This window comes from Typha latifolia, chromosome 4, assembly GCF_019914945.1.
Source record: "Typha latifolia isolate L0001 chromosome 4, TyphaL0001v2, whole genome shotgun sequence".
NCBI classification, from domain to species: Eukaryota; Viridiplantae; Streptophyta; class Magnoliopsida; order Poales; family Typhaceae; genus Typha; species Typha latifolia.
The window spans coordinates 11,825,940-11,844,601 of NC_133089.1; the positions used below are offsets into that span (position 1 = coordinate 11,825,940).

The 18,662-nt window shown below is 36.1% G+C and overlaps 1 protein-coding gene across 2 annotated transcripts; it reads right to left on the reverse strand.

Annotated features, from left to right (window-relative positions):
* Window positions 1–2,340: 2,340 nt before the first annotated feature.
* LOC140786496 (uncharacterized) lies at window positions 2,341–16,053 on the reverse strand. 2 transcript variants are annotated; one of them, XM_073134977.1, is made up of 11 exons: window positions 15,752–16,053; window positions 12,906–13,006; window positions 12,667–12,820; window positions 12,308–12,589; window positions 12,125–12,218; window positions 11,142–11,893; window positions 10,947–11,052; window positions 5,955–6,010; window positions 4,097–4,203; window positions 3,920–4,007; window positions 2,341–3,170 (listed from the first exon to the last, which is right to left on the reverse strand). In XM_073134977.1, exons 1-11 carry the CDS (start codon window positions 15,902–15,904, stop codon window positions 2,961–2,963), a joined length of 2,103 nt encoding a protein of 700 aa, XP_072991078.1. In that variant the 5' UTR covers window positions 15,905–16,053; the 3' UTR covers window positions 2,341–2,960. The 2 variants fall into 2 exon arrangements, with proteins under 2 accessions (XP_072991078.1, XP_072991077.1); XM_073134976.1 differs by having other exon boundaries at window positions 11,142–11,896.
* Between the last annotated feature and the right edge of the window lie 2,609 nt (window positions 16,054–18,662).

The following is an 18,662-nucleotide window of genomic DNA, read 5'->3' on the forward strand; positions in this document are numbered from 1 at the left end:
TTCTTAGTGCTTTTAGTATCAAGTAATATATACTAAATAGTTTAGTCTTTTTTTTTTTTTTTGAGGCCATCAAAACTAGCCTTCTTTTTGTATTTAGTTTTAGCAGATAAGTTTCTAACATCTAGCCTATTATTTTGGTCAAATACTCCAGAAGAAACCAAGGGATAACATTTAAAAGAGATTTTATTGACACACATAGACCTTGTAGAAGAATAAAAACAAGGTAACCAATGGCCATATTGAGAGAAGGTGTGAAGGCAACAAAGGATATGCATGCGGAGAAACCATTGAATGGTGAGTTAATTATCACATATGAGAAGAGTCTTTCAAAGTTTCTCCTTAAACTTCTATCTATATTATTTAATCTCCGACTTATTTTAATATATGTGCAATCGTTAGTTTTCTTTTCTTCTAAAAACTAAAGGCGAAGGTAATATTGTCTAGGGAAGACAAGATCAATGGTGCATAGTGGCTAGCCTTAGCATCAAGTTATAACTTAAAATAAGGTGTTAATTGTGAAGGTAGGTCGGATTTAGCTAAGACTTCTTCCTAAGGGTGTAACCAGGTAGGTATTTGATAATATTTTGCGATGTCAGTAAACAAGAGTAATATGGGTTTAGTTTATATATCACCGTTTGTAACATAGAGGTGTAACATGATTTATACCTGACTTTACCGTTGCAAAGTTACCTAAGCAATTTGCAGTAAAAAGCCTTTCAATTTTCTAATTAGCAGAAATAGGCATCCCATTTATTAAATTACAATTTTGGGTCTTTTTTACTGACTTAGCCCTAACAAATCTTAAAAAGACTGTTGTGTTTTAAAAACGTCACGCATCACCTATGTAATTTATACGCATTAACTATATAAAATGTATGATTTAATTTTCAAAAAAATACATATCGAGATTAAAAAAAAAGGCACGCATCATTTGTGTAATTTATACGCATTGCCTGTACAAAAAGTAGGCTCTATTTTTTTTAAAACGCGACGTATTACTTATATAATATATACGCATCGCTTATGTAAAATATACGCTGCAATTTTCAACAATGTGAGCATTAAGATTTCAAGAAAAATATCACGCATCACTTATATAATTTATATGCATCACTTATGTAAAATGTACACTCTAATTTTTAACAATATGCGCATCGAGATTAAAAGAATAAATTAGTAAAAAAAAATACCTGAATTTACAATTCGATAAATGAGTGGGCCTATTTTTGCCAATTAGATAACAAAAAAAGCTTTTTGCTGCAAATTATTCCGAGTTACCTATTATCAAATCTTTTGTTATACTACAATTGATAGTGTAATCACCAACATAAAAAAAAACATGCGAAATTGGCCACATAATGCACTAGTGAGGAATAATGTGGTTCAAAGGAAAGATGTTGCAATTGGGAGAGACCAACTGGAAGAACAAAAAACTGAAACAAAAGCTGGACAAAGTCAGCAAGGACTTAACAGCTCTTAGTTTAACAAAGGACATGACCGTTGCTCTAATATTCAAGATCTGGAAGCTACATTAAACAGGCTCCCTTTTATCCTGAACATTTTACTTGAGGTATTGGACTTGATATTCAAGTCAAAATTGGTTTCAAAATCAATTGATGCATTACATAAATTGACTGAATAGAAACGTCCTAAACAGGAAGATCCTCATGGCCTGAGTGCAATCTAGTCACATTGACAAAATCTAGCTAAATATACTGAATTATGCCACACATTGACCAGATCACTCCAAGTAAAACCTAGTTCCTGTGATGACCTTTTGGTGTTAATATTACTCTATTAGCTAATGTGGGACACTGAGAATTATCTTATACTAAAGTAATATGATCAACTCGCCATCTTATTCTCTTTGTAAATCCATCTGAAGAGAAAAATCATCAGAACCATTTCTTTATCTATAATCCACTGCTGCAGTACTTTTTGATGAGCAAATCTTCCTCTTGTTTGCAGGGAGTTGATCCAGCAGAGACCTTTATATATCAGAAGGTTGATGTCTATAGCTTCGAATCATCCTCTGGGAACTTATAACGGGCATGCTTCCATTCCAGGATATGACGGCAGTTCAGGCAGAATTTGCTGTAGCCAACAATGGTGCTCGACCAGAGTAAAGTTTAAGAACTCATGCATTGTGAAACAACTACTTATCCTAAAAGAATATTCATATTCCACCAGTGAACAAGAGCCATCTTACTCTGGAACTTATGCTAAGCATCAATCTAAAACCAAACAGTAATCTTTTACAATCCAGATTTGCAGGCAATCTATTCTGCATCTAATGAATTAACGAAGTGAATTTCCGGTGAGATAAGGCAACAGCAGCAATTTGTGTCATAGCAGCATTCTTTCTGCTAGAGATTTCTTACAATAAGAAGTTATTCAGATGCTTGTGAGCTCAGAAAATGAATTATAATTTTCATATGCACTAAGAGAACCGAGAGGGAAAGATGGACTACATCAAAATGGATGAGAATTAACTCTAGAGGTTGAGCCTCTAAAAGTGTATAAGGTAGTTCAAAAGCATGATACACTGCTCTGCCCAGTTCTTTCTCCTCGTAACCAAGTACAGGGTGGTGTCATAGGAAGACGCCAGGAAGAACAGTCGTAGGTCATGTAGGTCGCATGAAATGGGAAGAAGTGATCCCTTAAATCTAAAAGTGCTCCACATATTCTCCAAAAAAAGAGTTCCAATCTATCTCCAAAAAGATCTTGATCTGCAGCATGATAATATAAAGTCTGAAGCGACAAAAGGTTTTGGATGTGAACATTGCAAATAGCAATGTGGTGATCGACGTAATCATTCTGTCCTAAAAATTTATTTAGGTCCTTAAAGCATCTAGACTCAGATAACCTTCTCTCCCCTCAGACCTGAATTTGTTATATCGAGGATCTTCTCTCTTTTTTTTTAACTCTTCCGAGAACCCCAGAAGCACCGGATGTTTGCTTTACTCCCTTGTCTTCGAAGATCCCAATTCATTTGTAGCAGAAGACAAAGAGCTTTCCCTACTTGCAGATTGATCACGCCTCCATTGAAGGTGAGAACTTGTGCAATTTCCTTGGTATGGTGCCTTCTGGAATGGCTGAGGACACCATGGCTTCGCAACTTGCTGGGCTGGAACCAAAAATCCAGGAGGCATGTCTGCTTTCCGCATTACCTGAAAAGAAATCCTTGAGAACACGAGCAAATAATTTCAAATTGTATCCTTTAATTTCACATAGCATGTCAGTCAGTAGAAGAGCACCAACCAGAGAACTCGTCATAACTCCAGAACTTTATCTATCCTCTTACCCTATTAGCTAAACATCACACAAATCCACATAACAATTTGATACTCAAACCAGCTAGGGCCTACGGCCAGGACATTGGTCTTGAAGCATAATTACAGCACACACTGGAAACCCTTTGGTTAGTAATATACCAGGTCGAGAACTGTCAAAGGTTGAAATAAGGTAATTAACTTTGAACTTCCATCGGTTAACAAAACAAATAAAATGTGGTAGATCAAGATAATGCATGTGGCTAAACACAGAAGTTAGTAAAATCAGTCCTATTGAGAATCACAGACCTTCATAACTATTTTGAGTAGTTTGTCTTTTATTTGACAATTAATAAAATATAAGAAACCATCGTTCTCACTATTTACTTCCTATTTATTGTGAAATTCCTAAGGGCATTTTCGACTTGTTAGCAAAAAATGCCTTCTGCAAATTCCATTAGTGCAACAGTCATAGCTAATGTTTATATTCAAAAGCATATAAATCAAAAGGCTGAATAAATCTGAGAAGTAACTGGTTTATATTCAAAAGCTTGTAAGTTGACATTCATTTGAATTTCATTAGTTATTTTATGACACGTAGGAAAATAAAAGAATGAACAAATAGCAGCAGTCTCATAAAATCATACCGTCAGAACTCGAGAAAAGAACGAGGTACCACTCAATGATAATGCCTTCTCGACAGACTCCTTTCTGGCAAAAACAACATATGCGGCCCTAAAGGGGGCCATCAGTTTGAACCAATTCTAGGAGGGCTGATATTGATTAATCACATAGTTCATGAAAAGTAGTTGCGTAGTATATACCCTTTTGGTTGAGCCGTTATGGTATCTGTTAGCATGACAACTTTGATAACAACTCCACACTTTGTGAAATGTGAGAGTAATGCTTCTTTTGATGCTCCAAAATGTACCTACAAAAATACATCAAAAAGCCATCACACATGAAGTTTCCTAATTTAATGTAGTGGTAGTAGCAAAGAGAACGTCAGAAATGATCAAGACTAGGAGATATATTCAGTATGTAAACATTACAAATTCCATACTATCAGATCCTTGCAAAACTAGAAGACTACAGTTGATTGATATATATCAATAAGAAGTATATTGCTATGGCATCTCATGTCACTGTATCTGAGTCACAACTCTTCCACAATATGTTTAAAAGCAAAGCAGATTAAAAAGATTTTGATTTCTTAACATTATTCAAAATATATAGAAGCATCCACTTTCAAATAAATCAAATAGAAATATACATGAATGCAGTAGAAACTCACTCCTACTTTCTTGCATTAAATGAGAATAAATCAGATAGAAATAGTACAACAAATTGGAGACAGTAAGAACTCTGAAGTAGGACCTCCTTGTCTACAGACTTTCATCAAAGAAAAAAAAAAGGTAAGGCCTCCCATGTACTTTGACAAATAACCCAAAAAGTTTGCAGTGCCATACGGACTTGAACTAGCCCTTAGTTAGTCCGCTAAGAGAAGGCCGTTCTTGTTGAAGTGTTCAAGGGATCAAACTGTTCTCCTACATGCATATAATGCTCCTCATAAAGCAAGATTACCTGCACCAGCACCCTTATAACACATGAGCAAACTCTCTCTTGTACCATTGAGGCATCGCCATGATATTTAGGAACTAAAGCATTAGGCATGACAGATATTGAGACCCATCCAGGGAAACATCCTACAATCTCCAAGGCTCTAAGACTTCTAGGTCTTCCACTATAGCTAAACCAAACCTGTTTTTGGCTCTCCTCTCCTCTTCTGGCATTCAAATAGCATCAAAAGAGCTCTTCTGGCATTTCCTATGATATCAAAATGCTCTTAATGTTTTATTGTACTGTCTGTAAAATTTCTAAAAGGATAAACCATCTCGTTAATAATATTGGTGCCACCCCCAATTCGCTAAAAATAAGTGAAAATTCTGTTACACTTTCCTACTAAGAATCCACCTCAACTGGAATCCTTCTTGACCATGTTTTCTAGTTGTCCAGATGTTCTATAGCATGTAAAATTGATGTTATCACAGACAGAAAGTTGAATTTTCCATTCAACATAATTAGGATTCTCATTCAGTCACTCAAATGCAAATGGTACTTCTTATGTAGTTGTCCTTCTCAGCGTAGAGGCACAGTGGCACATTAATAACACTTTGTTTAATGTACATTGAGACTCATAAGACAATATCCATCCATCAATCTCCAAGGTGGGCGGATGGACAGAAGCCCCAGAAATTTTAGCATCGAAAGTTACCTTTATCATATTACTAATCTTGTAATCATCTATACCCATGCTGATATTCACAATCTACCTTAATTCTGTATTCCACAATCACCACATGTCAAACACAGAACCCTTTAAGCAACCCTCCATTTTTTAAAATTTCTTGAAGTTAAAGCATATTAAAGAAATGTAGATTCCATAAGTTCTTGTCCTTTACCAATACAACCAAAATAAAACTTTAAGAAACTGAAAGAGATACAGGGGGGGGAGGCATTATGCATCTACAAAAAAAGGTGAGATTCTCTGAAATCAAAAACATTTATGCATCAATATTCATGCTTATAAGCTATGCTATCTTAGAAGGATCATTTCACAGTAAAGCAGAAGGGTGAAACTAAGATAAGAAAAGCCAGCAATTGTGTTCAACTGCCATTTACATTTGTCACAAGAACTGTCCTTGACTCAGTGTCCTCCTCTAAATGATTTTGTGTGCCTGCAAAAAGGAAAAGAAAATGGCAAAACTGTGATGTCAAATAAGATGTCGTAAGAAAGACTATTTGTTAACTAAAAGAAACAATATACATATGGAGATAATTCATTTATTACAAGATATGCATATATGTATTTCCATTGTGCATGTTTCTGTAAACATAAAATATATAGAATAGTTACTATGTATCAGCAATCTTTTAATCTCTTTTGACACAGTTTCGTCTACAGGCAGCAGAAAGAAATTATAAGGTAAGAGAAAACTTATATAGATTACAGGGGGCTGATGAAAGTCAGTGAAAGGCACTGGAAGTTATACCACGATGCAACTCATTTTTTTGTGTCAGCAGCTCGCCGACAAGATGTGCCTGACAGCACACACAGTGCCACTGATACTTAAAAGACTTAGTACATTCTACATACACTTGCCAATTTATCTTAATAGGGAGAAATTTGATATTATCATCTCAGAATAACATAATTAACACTTACAGTGTTAAGAAAAAGGAAAGGAGTTTGAGAATGGTGAAATAATCTCAAAAACGAAAAAAAAAAAAAATCAAGCACAAGTCCAATGTTTGAGAAGCTAGTTAAGCAAGACCCAGAATAAATGGAAATGACAGATATGACATGCAAGTCGAAGATGATATCAGTGCAAAAACCTAACAGGATAGATCAATTGGAAAACATTAGTGCTCATGCATAATGACAGTCAATCAGTAACTAGTGTAATCCAAATCCAGGTATTATTACAGAAAAGGTGTACCACTACACAAGGCTACAGCAGTGCAAGTTATGTATGCAGTCTTAAGTAGCAATCCTTATCGGCACACTTGAGTTATAGCTAAGAATTTGATGTGACCACATGACATAAAACAACTCAATAGAAAATTTTCACAAACCTCAAAAGACATATCCAGCCAAACAGTTGAAGCAAGACATGTTTGGTAGGTGGAGAAGAAAAGTACATTAGGCTTCAATTTCTATAATATGTTAAAACAAGGATAAAAATATATGTACAAGGCTTCTATAGATTACATCAACCCCAGTAACCCAGGCCACATTATCGTAAGATGTGGCATTTCTCCCTCTCTGACTACATATGTCATCACAAGGATGACAAAATAACCTCCTTTTCACTATTGTATTTCCAGCCAAGTGGCCCTTCATTTCACAATCACTACTCAACAGATCTCAGCCGGCCCATTCACCACTTCTCCCGGTCTCTCTTGGCTAGGACGTTTGACTTCACAATACTAAGATGTGGCATTTCTCCCTCTCTCAGACTACATATGTCATCACGAGGATGACAAGGTAACCACCTTTTCACTATTGTATTTCCAGCCAAGTGGTCCTTCATTTCACAACCACTACTCCACGGATCTCAGCCTGCCCATTCACCACTTCTCCCAGTCTCTCTTGGCTAGGACCTTCGACTACACAATACTCCCTCTTGCTTTTTGGCCGTCTCGCTCGCCACTGGACCACAGATTTTATTTCCATTTTTCCCAGCAAAATAGTTAGCCACCTTCAGCCTAAACTCAACAAGGCCCAGGTCGGTTTTAGCCCTAAGACAGAATGTGCTCAAAATATGAATTAAAGTTATTTTTCGCATTAAATTTCAGAAAAAATAAACTGCAAATGCCATAAAGTCTAAGCTAATTTCTCTATCAGATACCATTTTTATAAGATGCAGAAAGAAATATATATTGGTTTCAACTTGGAGAAGGATTAAGAGAAAATCAGTCTCAAAGAAAAGGACAATTAAAGAACACTTCAAATGAGATAACTGGACAGGCAAATTAACACAACAGAGAGATCACAAAATAATAAAACTGGGAGTTCTCAGAGATAGACCCTTTAAGTTTTCTTCCATCTGTGGTCAGAAAAAGTTCACAAAGATCTCTCACAAGTTACACAAAAATATACAGCCTAATACCTCAAACACTAACTAGATAGGAGATACATAGATCCTGAAAGAAAGTTGAACAGATTTTTCAAGGGAGAACGTCTACAATCTTTTTTTCTTCTTCCTTCTTTTGGCATGATGGGGCAGTCCAAATAACTAAAAGGAGCAAATACAACATCTTCAGAAACACGATATTCACAAGATGAAAGTAAAATTCATCTTAGATAAATTTAAGATAATATTAATCAGATATTAACTACATTCAAGTTACACATGTACAGCTTATCTAGAAACCTAACAGACTTCCCTAGAGCTTTCTGACACTACCAAACAGCAGTTTACGCCAAAGAAATGGCCCAATTGAAACCAAAAACTATATTGCAGTAAATTCTTTCTGCTGCATAAACCTTAGTCTCAAGAGATGAAAAATGTTTGTAATATGATGCTGTAGTCTAATGGAAATCCAGCCAATCAATCATTTTAACAGAGATAATCTTGTATTCAACAATTTACATTGTTAATTACTTGATTGCAACAAAATCCAATAGAAAATTTTCGGGAACAGTTCAACAGAATGAATATGAAACTTAAAATATGTTCAAGATCTTTAACATCATCAGTCTTTCTTTCTTCAGTTTGAATTTGATGACTATAGTGGTTGAATATCCATAATTTTACCACAGGGAGTACTTGAAATATTCCAACTTGTTGCAGTTATAAACCATTGGCCAGCGCCAGTCCACTCATCAGTGAGAATTTCTATGATCTTTGGTTCTATCATTGCTTTAGCCAAATGAGAATATCTTCATTTTTTATGCATTTTCATATTCTCAATCACAACCATCTGAATTGACTGCATCAGTCCAACTTAACCCTCCAATCTCAGTGATGAAGTCCTGTCGCTGTATCTTTTCTTCAGGATCTTCCATGACACCAATTTACTCATGGAAATTCCATCCAGTATGAGAAAAAGAAATAAAATGAACAAGGGCAGGGAGAGCAGCTGTCCTGCTACAACTGTAATTGAACCCTATATAGGAATTGCTCAAGATATAGGTCAGGCAGAAGAAAGAACATAAGTTTCACGAGACCTGATAGTAAGGTATATCAGAAATTTGGCTTGAAGTTTCATTCGAGACAGAACAGTATCTGGTGAAACTTAATCAAAACCGAGGAAACCATTGATCAAGGCATAAAATTGCAAAATTAATAATTCTCACCTTTGTTTTGCAACATTATCAGCTTCCACTTTGACCCAAATTTTCCGTTTTCTCTAAGGTCAAAACCAGAACCAACCAAAATTGAAAACGAAACTCCAAAACATAATAGGGAAAAATTTGACAAAAACAATATGATTATAAAGAAAAGAATAAGGAACATGAGAGTACGTTGCAAAAGGAAAGAGCAATGTTTTGAAAAGCGGCCATGAGTGGTGGGCGGACACTCTACCGCCTAGCGCCAAGGTGGAAGGTGGGTGACAAGACTATCTAGTATTTTTTATATAAATTTTTTTAAAAATAATAATATATGATATATTTTTAATACTAATATTATATATATTTATATATATAATTTGTAATAATGTACTACACCAAAATACCAAAATTTATATTACATATTCTATTAATGTCCAACATAACTCTAAGAGGTTCACCTAACCATAGTTAGGTGGCAATGTGGGTAAGCATGTGGCCTCTAAGAGTGGGAGAGCAATATAGAAATATCCTCATTCTTTTATTTTTTATTTTTTTAACTCATTCCTTCCTTTCTTAGAGCTCCTATTTTGAGAGAGAGAGAGAGAGCAATAACTGACTTCATCGTCCGAGTCATCGCCAAACTTTGCCAGCCGCCAACACCGTCGCTCGTCGTGCTAACTTGGGAGGAAGAGGAAGATGGGCTCACAACCACTGCCTTGTGCCACTTAACTATTGTCGGCCATACGTCGTCCAGGATTGTGGACACTCAGGAGAGAATGATCGAAAGAGAGAGTGAGAGAAGGAAAAGACTCTAGAGTGAGAGAAGGAAAGGATTCTAGAGTGAGAAAAGGAAGGGATTCTTGAGCTTGAGAAAGAAGACAAAGCAATTTGGGTTTTTCCTTTAAATGGTTAGTTCTCAAACCAAAGTTAACTTACTCGATCCCTTCATTGATTTGGTAGGCTAGGCAGCCCGCCAAGCGCTTTTCGAAGCTAGGGCGGGTCATCGCCTTCTTCCAGTGCCTTCTAGCTTAGTGGAGCGGCCAACGTGCTCCCCATCAAGCGCCACCAAAAATGTTTTCCAATACACTAAAGAAAGGGGATCTTTCATCCATGGATTGAAGTATCAATCAATCCCGATTCGTATCGCCGAAGCAGATTGGCCGATACGGCCAATTTGATCTATCCCCGATTTGAATCATCCAAAACGGAAGATCGATATAGCCGATTTGGTCGATATATATTATTTTTTTCAAGCATTCCATCCTGATCCCTAAACGGAGAATCTCGTTTTTACCTATCTATTAGGGTGTGCCCATAAGAATCTCTTGTGTGCACTTTATCAGGGTGTTCATACTTCATATCAAGTATGCACTGTCCTAAAATTCCAATACTCTCGTTTTCTCCTTTCTCCTTTTTTGGGAATCAAATATGGTCCCAAGGACTTTGGAAGGTAAAAATATGTGATGGATTTACATGCTTAGTTGCTTACTATCACTTAAAGTTTAAAAAAAAATATCATTCTAATGGACAGACTCAACATAATAAAATCTAATAGCAGGATAACTAAGAGACCTATGAGCAACTCATTCTGCGAGTGAACTTTGGAATTGTAAAAACTGTCCTCCCAAAGTTCTTTTAGTACCTCCAACCACAGATGTATTCTGTATGAGACCCAATAACACCAAAACTTGAGCAAGCACTTTCGACAAAAACAAATGCCAATCATGAAACCACGTACACACTTCTACATGTCAAACACATAATATAAGATTTCTCTGAAAAGATGATTTAGCACAAGTAAAAGAGAGGTTAACTAATAAGATGGAGTCAAAAACCTAGAGGTGCATTTCGTTTTGAATTGCTCATTTCCACCTGCTTTGAGCGGAGCTTAAGCATATCCATTTCTACTTGGCGCAGTTTTAACTTCACATCTAACATTTCCTGCATGAGAAGTTTAAAGAAAGAAATTTCTATCAGGAATTGGTAAGAAGATTTAAAATTTTAAATATTTCCAGTTCAAGATATCTTACATCTTGCATAGGCTTATTATTTTCATTTCCATCTGCTGTGTTGCTAAGACACTCAGGTTTAGTTGGTGGATGACTGCCAACTGGCACTGGTAAGTTCACAGGCTTGGTCATTGAAAATTTATACAACTGAGGTTCAGATAATTTTTCAGATGCTGAATGATGCACTACATTTGAAGATTTCGTTAAATGGCTTGCAGGCTCAGAAATCGCCGGATGTGAACTTTTAGCCTCAGACCTAAACTGATTCAAACTTTGCAATTGGTTAGCTAGATGTAATGTTCCATTTGTCTTGATAGTTGTCTCTCTATCGTGGATGTGATTTTTCCTGAAGCCAAATGAGGAAATATAACTGCTGCCAGAATCAATCTGACTAAACTGTCTCTTTCTTTTTAGAACTTCCACGTGATCAAGCTTGTGAACCTTATTAAGATCATGCTCTTGCATTTTATATTCATCTGCTTGGCTATTTAAGATGATTCTGCTACAACCTTTATCCATCACAGCTGATCTTCTAGTCATCTTACAACTTACTTTTGCGTCAGGTTCAACCAAGGAATTAAGCTCTTTTCGATCTCCATTATGACCATACTTGTATTTTTTTTCTCGTATTAAATTATCATTTTCTTTTTTGGGTTTCCCAAGTCTATCCCAAACATTACCACGTTTCTCTGTAGTTTGAGGTGATGTAACATCCACAGCTTTCAAAGGCAGTCTTCTTGCAGGAGCATTTCTTGTAGATAGATCCTGAAGATCTTCTGCATGAAAAAACAGACAATGGAGTAGTGTGACATTCACATATAAAAAAAGGACTTTAGTAATTCAATTTACCAAATAAATGTAATCCCACTATTAGCGATTAAGTATTAATAAGGATTGAGCATATTCAACTCTGTGGCAGAAGAACCTAATATTCTGGTATGTAAGGAGACATCTGCATAGCTGCCTGAAAAACATTAGCAGAAAAGAGATAATGAAATACTTACCTTCGCTAATTGACTGGATATTCCTCGTAACTGGTTCTGACTTTGCCACAGGAAGACTTTGATAAGCTATGGTACTGGAATTATTCTGGGTTATCTGTTCTACCATTTGGAATGATGAAGTTAGATTCCCGGTCTTTTAGAAATTAAAGTGATAAACTAAGACACAAGACTTGGTCTATCAACCTTCAATCGCTGACTTTCATACTGGTGGAATTGCTCGCCACCAGTTAATATTTCAGAATTATTCAGGCAAGAAGACATATTTCCAGTCCCTTTGCGGCTTTCATTAGCTGCACCAATCTTCTCAAGAGTTTCATATGTATGTGTTAGTGATCCCTCAGCATTAATTTGGGCATCAGCTGAAGAACAAGGTTGGTGGCTCTCTGGAATTCCAATAGCACTTAAACATTTCAATTTTACTGAGTTCTTCAGTGGTTCACAAGCCCCACAAGGCCCATCTTTAGACTGTAAAAATAATAGATCACCATCTCATTGCATGTTTTTCATGCTTTGTTAATTAAGAGAATGAATAAGATCATTACCATGGTAGCATCACTAGAGTGGATATCTGCAAGCCTGCTAGTTTTCTGCTCCTTCTCACTATTATTGCCAACATTTTCTACCCCACCTTGGATACTTGAAGAGTCACAAGGTGACTCTGAAACATTAGCTTCTTTACTAAGATGATCCCAGAGCCTATATAACAATAGCGATATAATAATCTAACATGAAGCAAAATAATAGCATTATTACATAATAAATTGGTTAGCGATCAACACACCATGCTACAAATCTGCCACTGTCCTCCCCAAGAAATGCCTCCAGGTCATCTCGTGCCTGAGTTTGATGTTTTCCATTACAGACAAGCACTACAATATACTCCTTCATTTAAGAGGGGAAGAAAGAAAAGAAGAGATCAGTGCCAATGTAAGAAAAACTCAACCAATGATTAATGAAGTTGGCAATAAAGGTGCATACAACAAAATCAGTATTAAACCCATGGTAAATAACACAATTATGTTGACGTACAAAGAAACTAACGTCTAACTCAACAGTGGCAAATGTTGATCAAGATATCTTTAAGCGGCAAAAGTTTGACCGGTATAATGGCAAGGAAAGACTGAAAAACCAGTTGAGAAACAAGAGGTCTCTAGGCACTTGCAATTTGGAAAATGAACAAAACCATTTTTCTCCCCTCTTTTCATTTATGTCACATGTGTTGGTTCTCCTTTTCGATGTGATGAGGATAGGTGTGAGATGTAAGACCATCTCTTATTTCTAATCAATTCAAGGCTACCCACCTCTCTAAATTTCTTGTTTTTATCCTCTATATTCTTTTACCATTTCTCTACTTATATACCATCATAGAACTATTCATTACCCACTATCCAAAGCAAAAACTATCCCTAAATCACCTATCATATCCATCTCATTTAAGCCTCTTCAACATTTAACCAATCAAAAACCTTTACTATTACCAATCAAAACAACCAAGTTTTTGAGCATTTTTGGAGTTAAAAGATGTGAGCCTTCACGAATCAAGGTTAATAACACCTTTTAGAAGACCGATGCTTCAAGATGCACATCAAGGAGTGACTTTGCATACTACCTGTAATCAACATTATATGTTCCCAATAAAGTAAAATTATAAATGGACTTTCTACTTTCTCTTTTCATTGTACATTATTCATTTTATTTTATTTTATTAATATAGCAGTATATTCCATTATCTCGTTTGCTTCTTTACTTTCCCTTTCAAGTCCTTCAAAGTTTTTGGAGCCTTACCATGAATCTGAACCAATTGTCCTGTTTATTTTTTTCTTTAGGTTTCTTGAAAGCCCGATTGGTTGTCTTATGCACGAGGATTAAACAAGCCAAGCATGAGCGAGAAACCCTCAGCTTGTGTTGATTTTAAGATAGAGAATAAATCACAAGGTCGCAGAGGAAAAGTTAAGCCAAGAATGTCATGGTTCATGATTATCTCACCTATTTACCAAGATGACTTGAGCTAAGTACGTTACGCTTATTCTTATAAGACAAGGAAAGAGATGTTGAGTGGATAGTCACTGAAGGAGGGCGTGGCAAAGGACCACATCTAGGAGGAGGTTCGGGACTCCAAAGGATGTTTAATATGAGTGGTCAAAGACCGCAATCTCGAGGAGGCAGCAATGAGGAGGAAGTAGTTGCAAAAGCTGGATAGAGTTGAGAAGGTAGAGGCACAATTGGTGGTCGTGATGAAGAAAGAGGGCACCAAGACGATGGAGTCAGCAAGGTATAGCTCAACATTGAAGAGAAAGTAACAAAAGTTTAAAAAAAAAAAACAAAAAAGGTTATATAGCAAGGTGGAATGCAGTGTCAATAGTGGCATACTTGTGCGGTGTGCATAGAGGAGGAGATGGTGCTGGCAGTTATGGTGCTTGATAACCACAAAGTCAATGATCCATCTACTGCCTTCCTCAGAGACAAGATGATTGCTGATTCGATGGGTGATGGACACTCAAAGAGGGAGAAAGATCGGCATTTTTGTTATTTCAATTATAGGTTTTGAGAAGTTAAAGAAGAAGAAAAGATCTAATTGTTTCATAGTTTTAGATATTGCAACCATTATACCAATATCTAATGGCTCAAACAGATAAATACTAAAGTTAAAAGTAAGCACTTATAAACTGTATGTATCGGGATATTTCAACCGAGCTTGACTAATATGTCTTTCTCAAGTTCAGCTCAATTATTAAATAGCACAAGACTTCAGCTCTAGCTCAGTTCAATTGGTAAAAGACTGAAATTGACTCGATCCATAATCAAGACAAGCTCGAGCATCTTACGAATCCAGCAAGTCCATTTCGCCTCCCTAGTACTACGTATATGATATACAACCAAAAGCAAAGATGACATGATGATGATGATGATAACATGTTACCCGTAAGCAAAGAAGTTGTGTAAAGTGTAGAAAAAATCTCATAGGTACAATTTTGATAGTTCCAGTCTCCTACAATCCTTTGTTATGATCAAACGTCAACTTTGTTAGTTCCAGTCTCCTTCAATCCTTGCCTCCCCCTCATTTCATTTAGTTCTTCTGCTGCCTTAAAGGAAAATCAACCCATAAACCATACTCATTTTTTTACCACCTTCCTTCAGACTCTTTCGAAGAGTAAAGGAACTTTACTTTCTTTGTAAAATGTAAACGTATGCAGCTAAATAAAAATGTATATTTCACTAACTACGAGTAGCCTATCTATGTTAAAATTTTCATCCTCCGTACACTAGGATCCTTGATTCCTTGAGCAGAAGAAATTAGCGCATACAACCAAAACAGAGTTGTTAAAACTTCTTTACCATTCAGAAATTATCCCAAACCAACTGGCATCAATTCTAATAGAATCTCATTAAAAATCACCTTTAACAGTTTTGAAAATACAGAACAGAAAAAAGAACAAAAAAGATGAGATCATCAGCATAAAATAGAAAATCTAACTAAAATCACAAGTAAGACGCACTAAACTTAGCCTTTTCTTTTCCAAATTCACCGAGACAACGATTCAGAACAAGTTCGTGCGTTTAAGAGATTAGGGTTTTTGTTGAACATTACAATCATAGGGCATAGGGATAGATGGATGGGAGGTGTACCGCAAGTACTTCGTCGGAGTAGTTGCCGAGGAAGTGGAAAAGCTTCTCGGAGACAGCGTCTCGGAGTTTGGACGCCACCGGAGACATTCGATCCATCTTAAACGATCGAGGCTCCCACAAGAACACCCTCTCCTCCATCTTCTCTTCATCCATCTCGGGCTTCCGATGGTTGGGTATGACAAGACGGAGTTGATGCTAAATTCCCAATTTGAGGTATGAGAGAAAGCCAGACAGGGAACCAGGGGAGGGGATGTGAAATGGAAAATGTTGAGTTTTGGGGTCGATTTGCACTGTAAACCAATACTTTTTTCATTCTTACCCAATTTTATTTTTTAAGGAGTTTTACGAATCACACCCTATATTTTACCTATTTTTTTATTCGCATTCCGTCTTTGGAATTCTACACCATGACCTCTCTTTTCTTTTCTATAATGTTTATTTAACACCTCAACATTACTTTAGCTAACAGACATTAATATATGACTCTAGTTCAAAGATTACTAAAATACTCTTAAAAAGTTCTGACCTAACCTAAATCCTCACAAAATCCTTCTTCCCTAAACTAAACCTTAACCTCACAAAATCTAAATCCTCTTATCTATAACTAAACCCTACCTCACAAAATTATAATATTAAAATCCACAACCCACAACCCACAAGAATCTCCCAAAATCCCTACCACGTACAAGCCTTAGAAGCTCCCCTCAACTTTACCTTTTTTTTCATCTCTCTAGCTCAAACCCTTTTTTTCTCCATCTTTCCCCAAATTTTTTTCATCTCCTTCCCCATCTTTGAGGTTGCAAGCAGCAAAATCGGCTTGGCGTTTGGAAAGCTCTAAGATCTCCATGGCTTGGAGTTTGGAAGCTCTAAGATTGGATTGGTATTAAGGTAATGTTTTCCATGGTTTGAAAAAAAACAACAAGTATGGATATTCATATTATGAATAAAATTAGAGATAAGTATAAGGGTAATTTAGGATGTTATAAATTACATAGTAGATTATAACAGAATATTCTCTTTTCGGTATCATTCAGTTTAATTATGGTTATGTTAAATTAACTCAGAGTGTCAAATGAATATTATAAGGAAAAGAAGGGGTCGTGTTATAAAATCCCAAAAGACGGGGTGTGAATCATAAAATAGGCAAAATATAGTGTGTGATTTATAAAAATCCATTGTTTTTATTTTTACAAAGAGATATTATAAACTTTATAATATATATATATATATATGTGTGTGTGTGTGATTTGCTATTATTATTGTTTACACCATAATTATTTATCATTATATCCATATATTTTACGTTTAATCATCAAAATCATTCAAACATTAGTCTTTTAATGGAAGGTAACCCTGAATATTTTCTTCTTCTTTGTTTCCTCTTATTTTTCTTTGTTTTCTTTCTCACTATCACAAGAATGCTAAGCTTAGCCCAACACTTGTGTTTAATTTTATTTTCATCTAATATAGAGGGTTATATATCAATATTTTTACTATTTCTTCTTATCCTATCAAATTTGTTGACCGGTGATCGTTGTTCAGCTTGGCTCCAACCTAGGAAGCTTCTTCTCGATTTCGTTTTGCGGAGGGCATCTTCTGCCAAATTGCTTAGCTCTTGCGAGAGGCTATCTCACATTATATTTTTCCATCAACCTCATGACTTGGCTCTATCCGTCGCAACTACCGTCCCTAATTCTTTTCCGAAGAGAATCACTTCCCTTGCCATCCTCTATCTAGTTGATGTGTTTCTAGGTCAAGTTCACTTATCTTTGGTTGGATTAGTGTTCTCTTAACGGAGTTTTTTTTTTCTTTCCCCACCATGAGTACTCCATCGAAAAAGAAAATGAAGGAGATGGGATTGGGTAGACATGATCATTAGGTCTGACCCGCCCAAACCCGGTCTGAACTCGCTCAATTTTAATCGAGCTAAGCTCGGGTTAGGCTCAACCCGACCCGAGCCCAAGATGGTAATGGGGCGGCATGGGCTAAGCCTTTGCCTGCCTAGCCTGGCCCTTAAAAGCCCGATCCACTACTTTTATCTATGACTCAATCCACAATGCATTCTGATTCCTATAATTTTTTAGTCTCACATTAGATATATAGTAAACTATATATTAATATATATAAGTATGTTCTCATAAAAGATAACTAAAATGTCTTCATATAAGCATATAAAACTTGGCCCAATAAGATATAATATTTTTTATATTTAACCCGTTATGTTAGACCTATTATACCCAACCCAAGCCTAATATCTAATGGGCCAGTGGGCGGTAACGGGCTAGAATATTCTAGCCCAGCCTGAATCCCGCCCGGCTCGAGAGATTGATGGGTCAGATCACGAACAAATATTTAAGCCCGGTTGGCCCAAAAACCCTGACCCAAACCCAGCTCAGCCCAGCTGATGATCACGTCTAGGGTTGGGTTGGGCCAAACCCCCTCCTTGTGAACTTGGACCTCAAGCAAGCTCAGGTCAGGCCATGGGCCCAATCCGAGAGCTAGTGGGGTTGGATGTGGGCAGCCCCATCCCTTTATTTGGGCTATGGGCAGCCCAAATAGCTAGTTTTAAATTTAATTTTCTTAGTTATTTTTATTTAGTTTGACTTTATTAAATCGAGTTATATAAATTTAATTATAAGAAATTAGTAATTTTTTTAATATTAAGAGGAGAATCAGGAGATGATCCGTAGTAATTGTGAATAATATTTTATTTAAATTAATTATTTATAATAACTATTGGGTTTAATATTTTTAATAGTTATTTTGACTAGACAAATAATTGACCTAACTAAGCTTATGACAAAAGTTTCATATTATATATTATGTTTCTTTACTTATGTTGTAATTGTATTCATTATATTATCCACTATCAAATAGGAATGATTTTCGTGACGCAGAGGGAAGCAAATAA

Coding starts and splice junctions, on each gene's coding strand:
- LOC140786496 (XM_073134976.1), bottom strand. CDS start 15,904: ATGGATGAAGAGAAGATGGAGGAGAGGGTGTTCTTGTGGGAGCCTCGA. Junction 13,007..15,751: donor ACTCCGACGAAGTACTTGCG/GTACACCTCCCA, acceptor TCTTAAATGAAG/GAGTATATTGTAGTGCTTGT. Junction 6,011..10,946: donor AAAACGAAATGCACCTCTAG/GTTTTTGACTCC, acceptor TCCTTTTTGCAG/GCACACAAAATCATTTAGAG.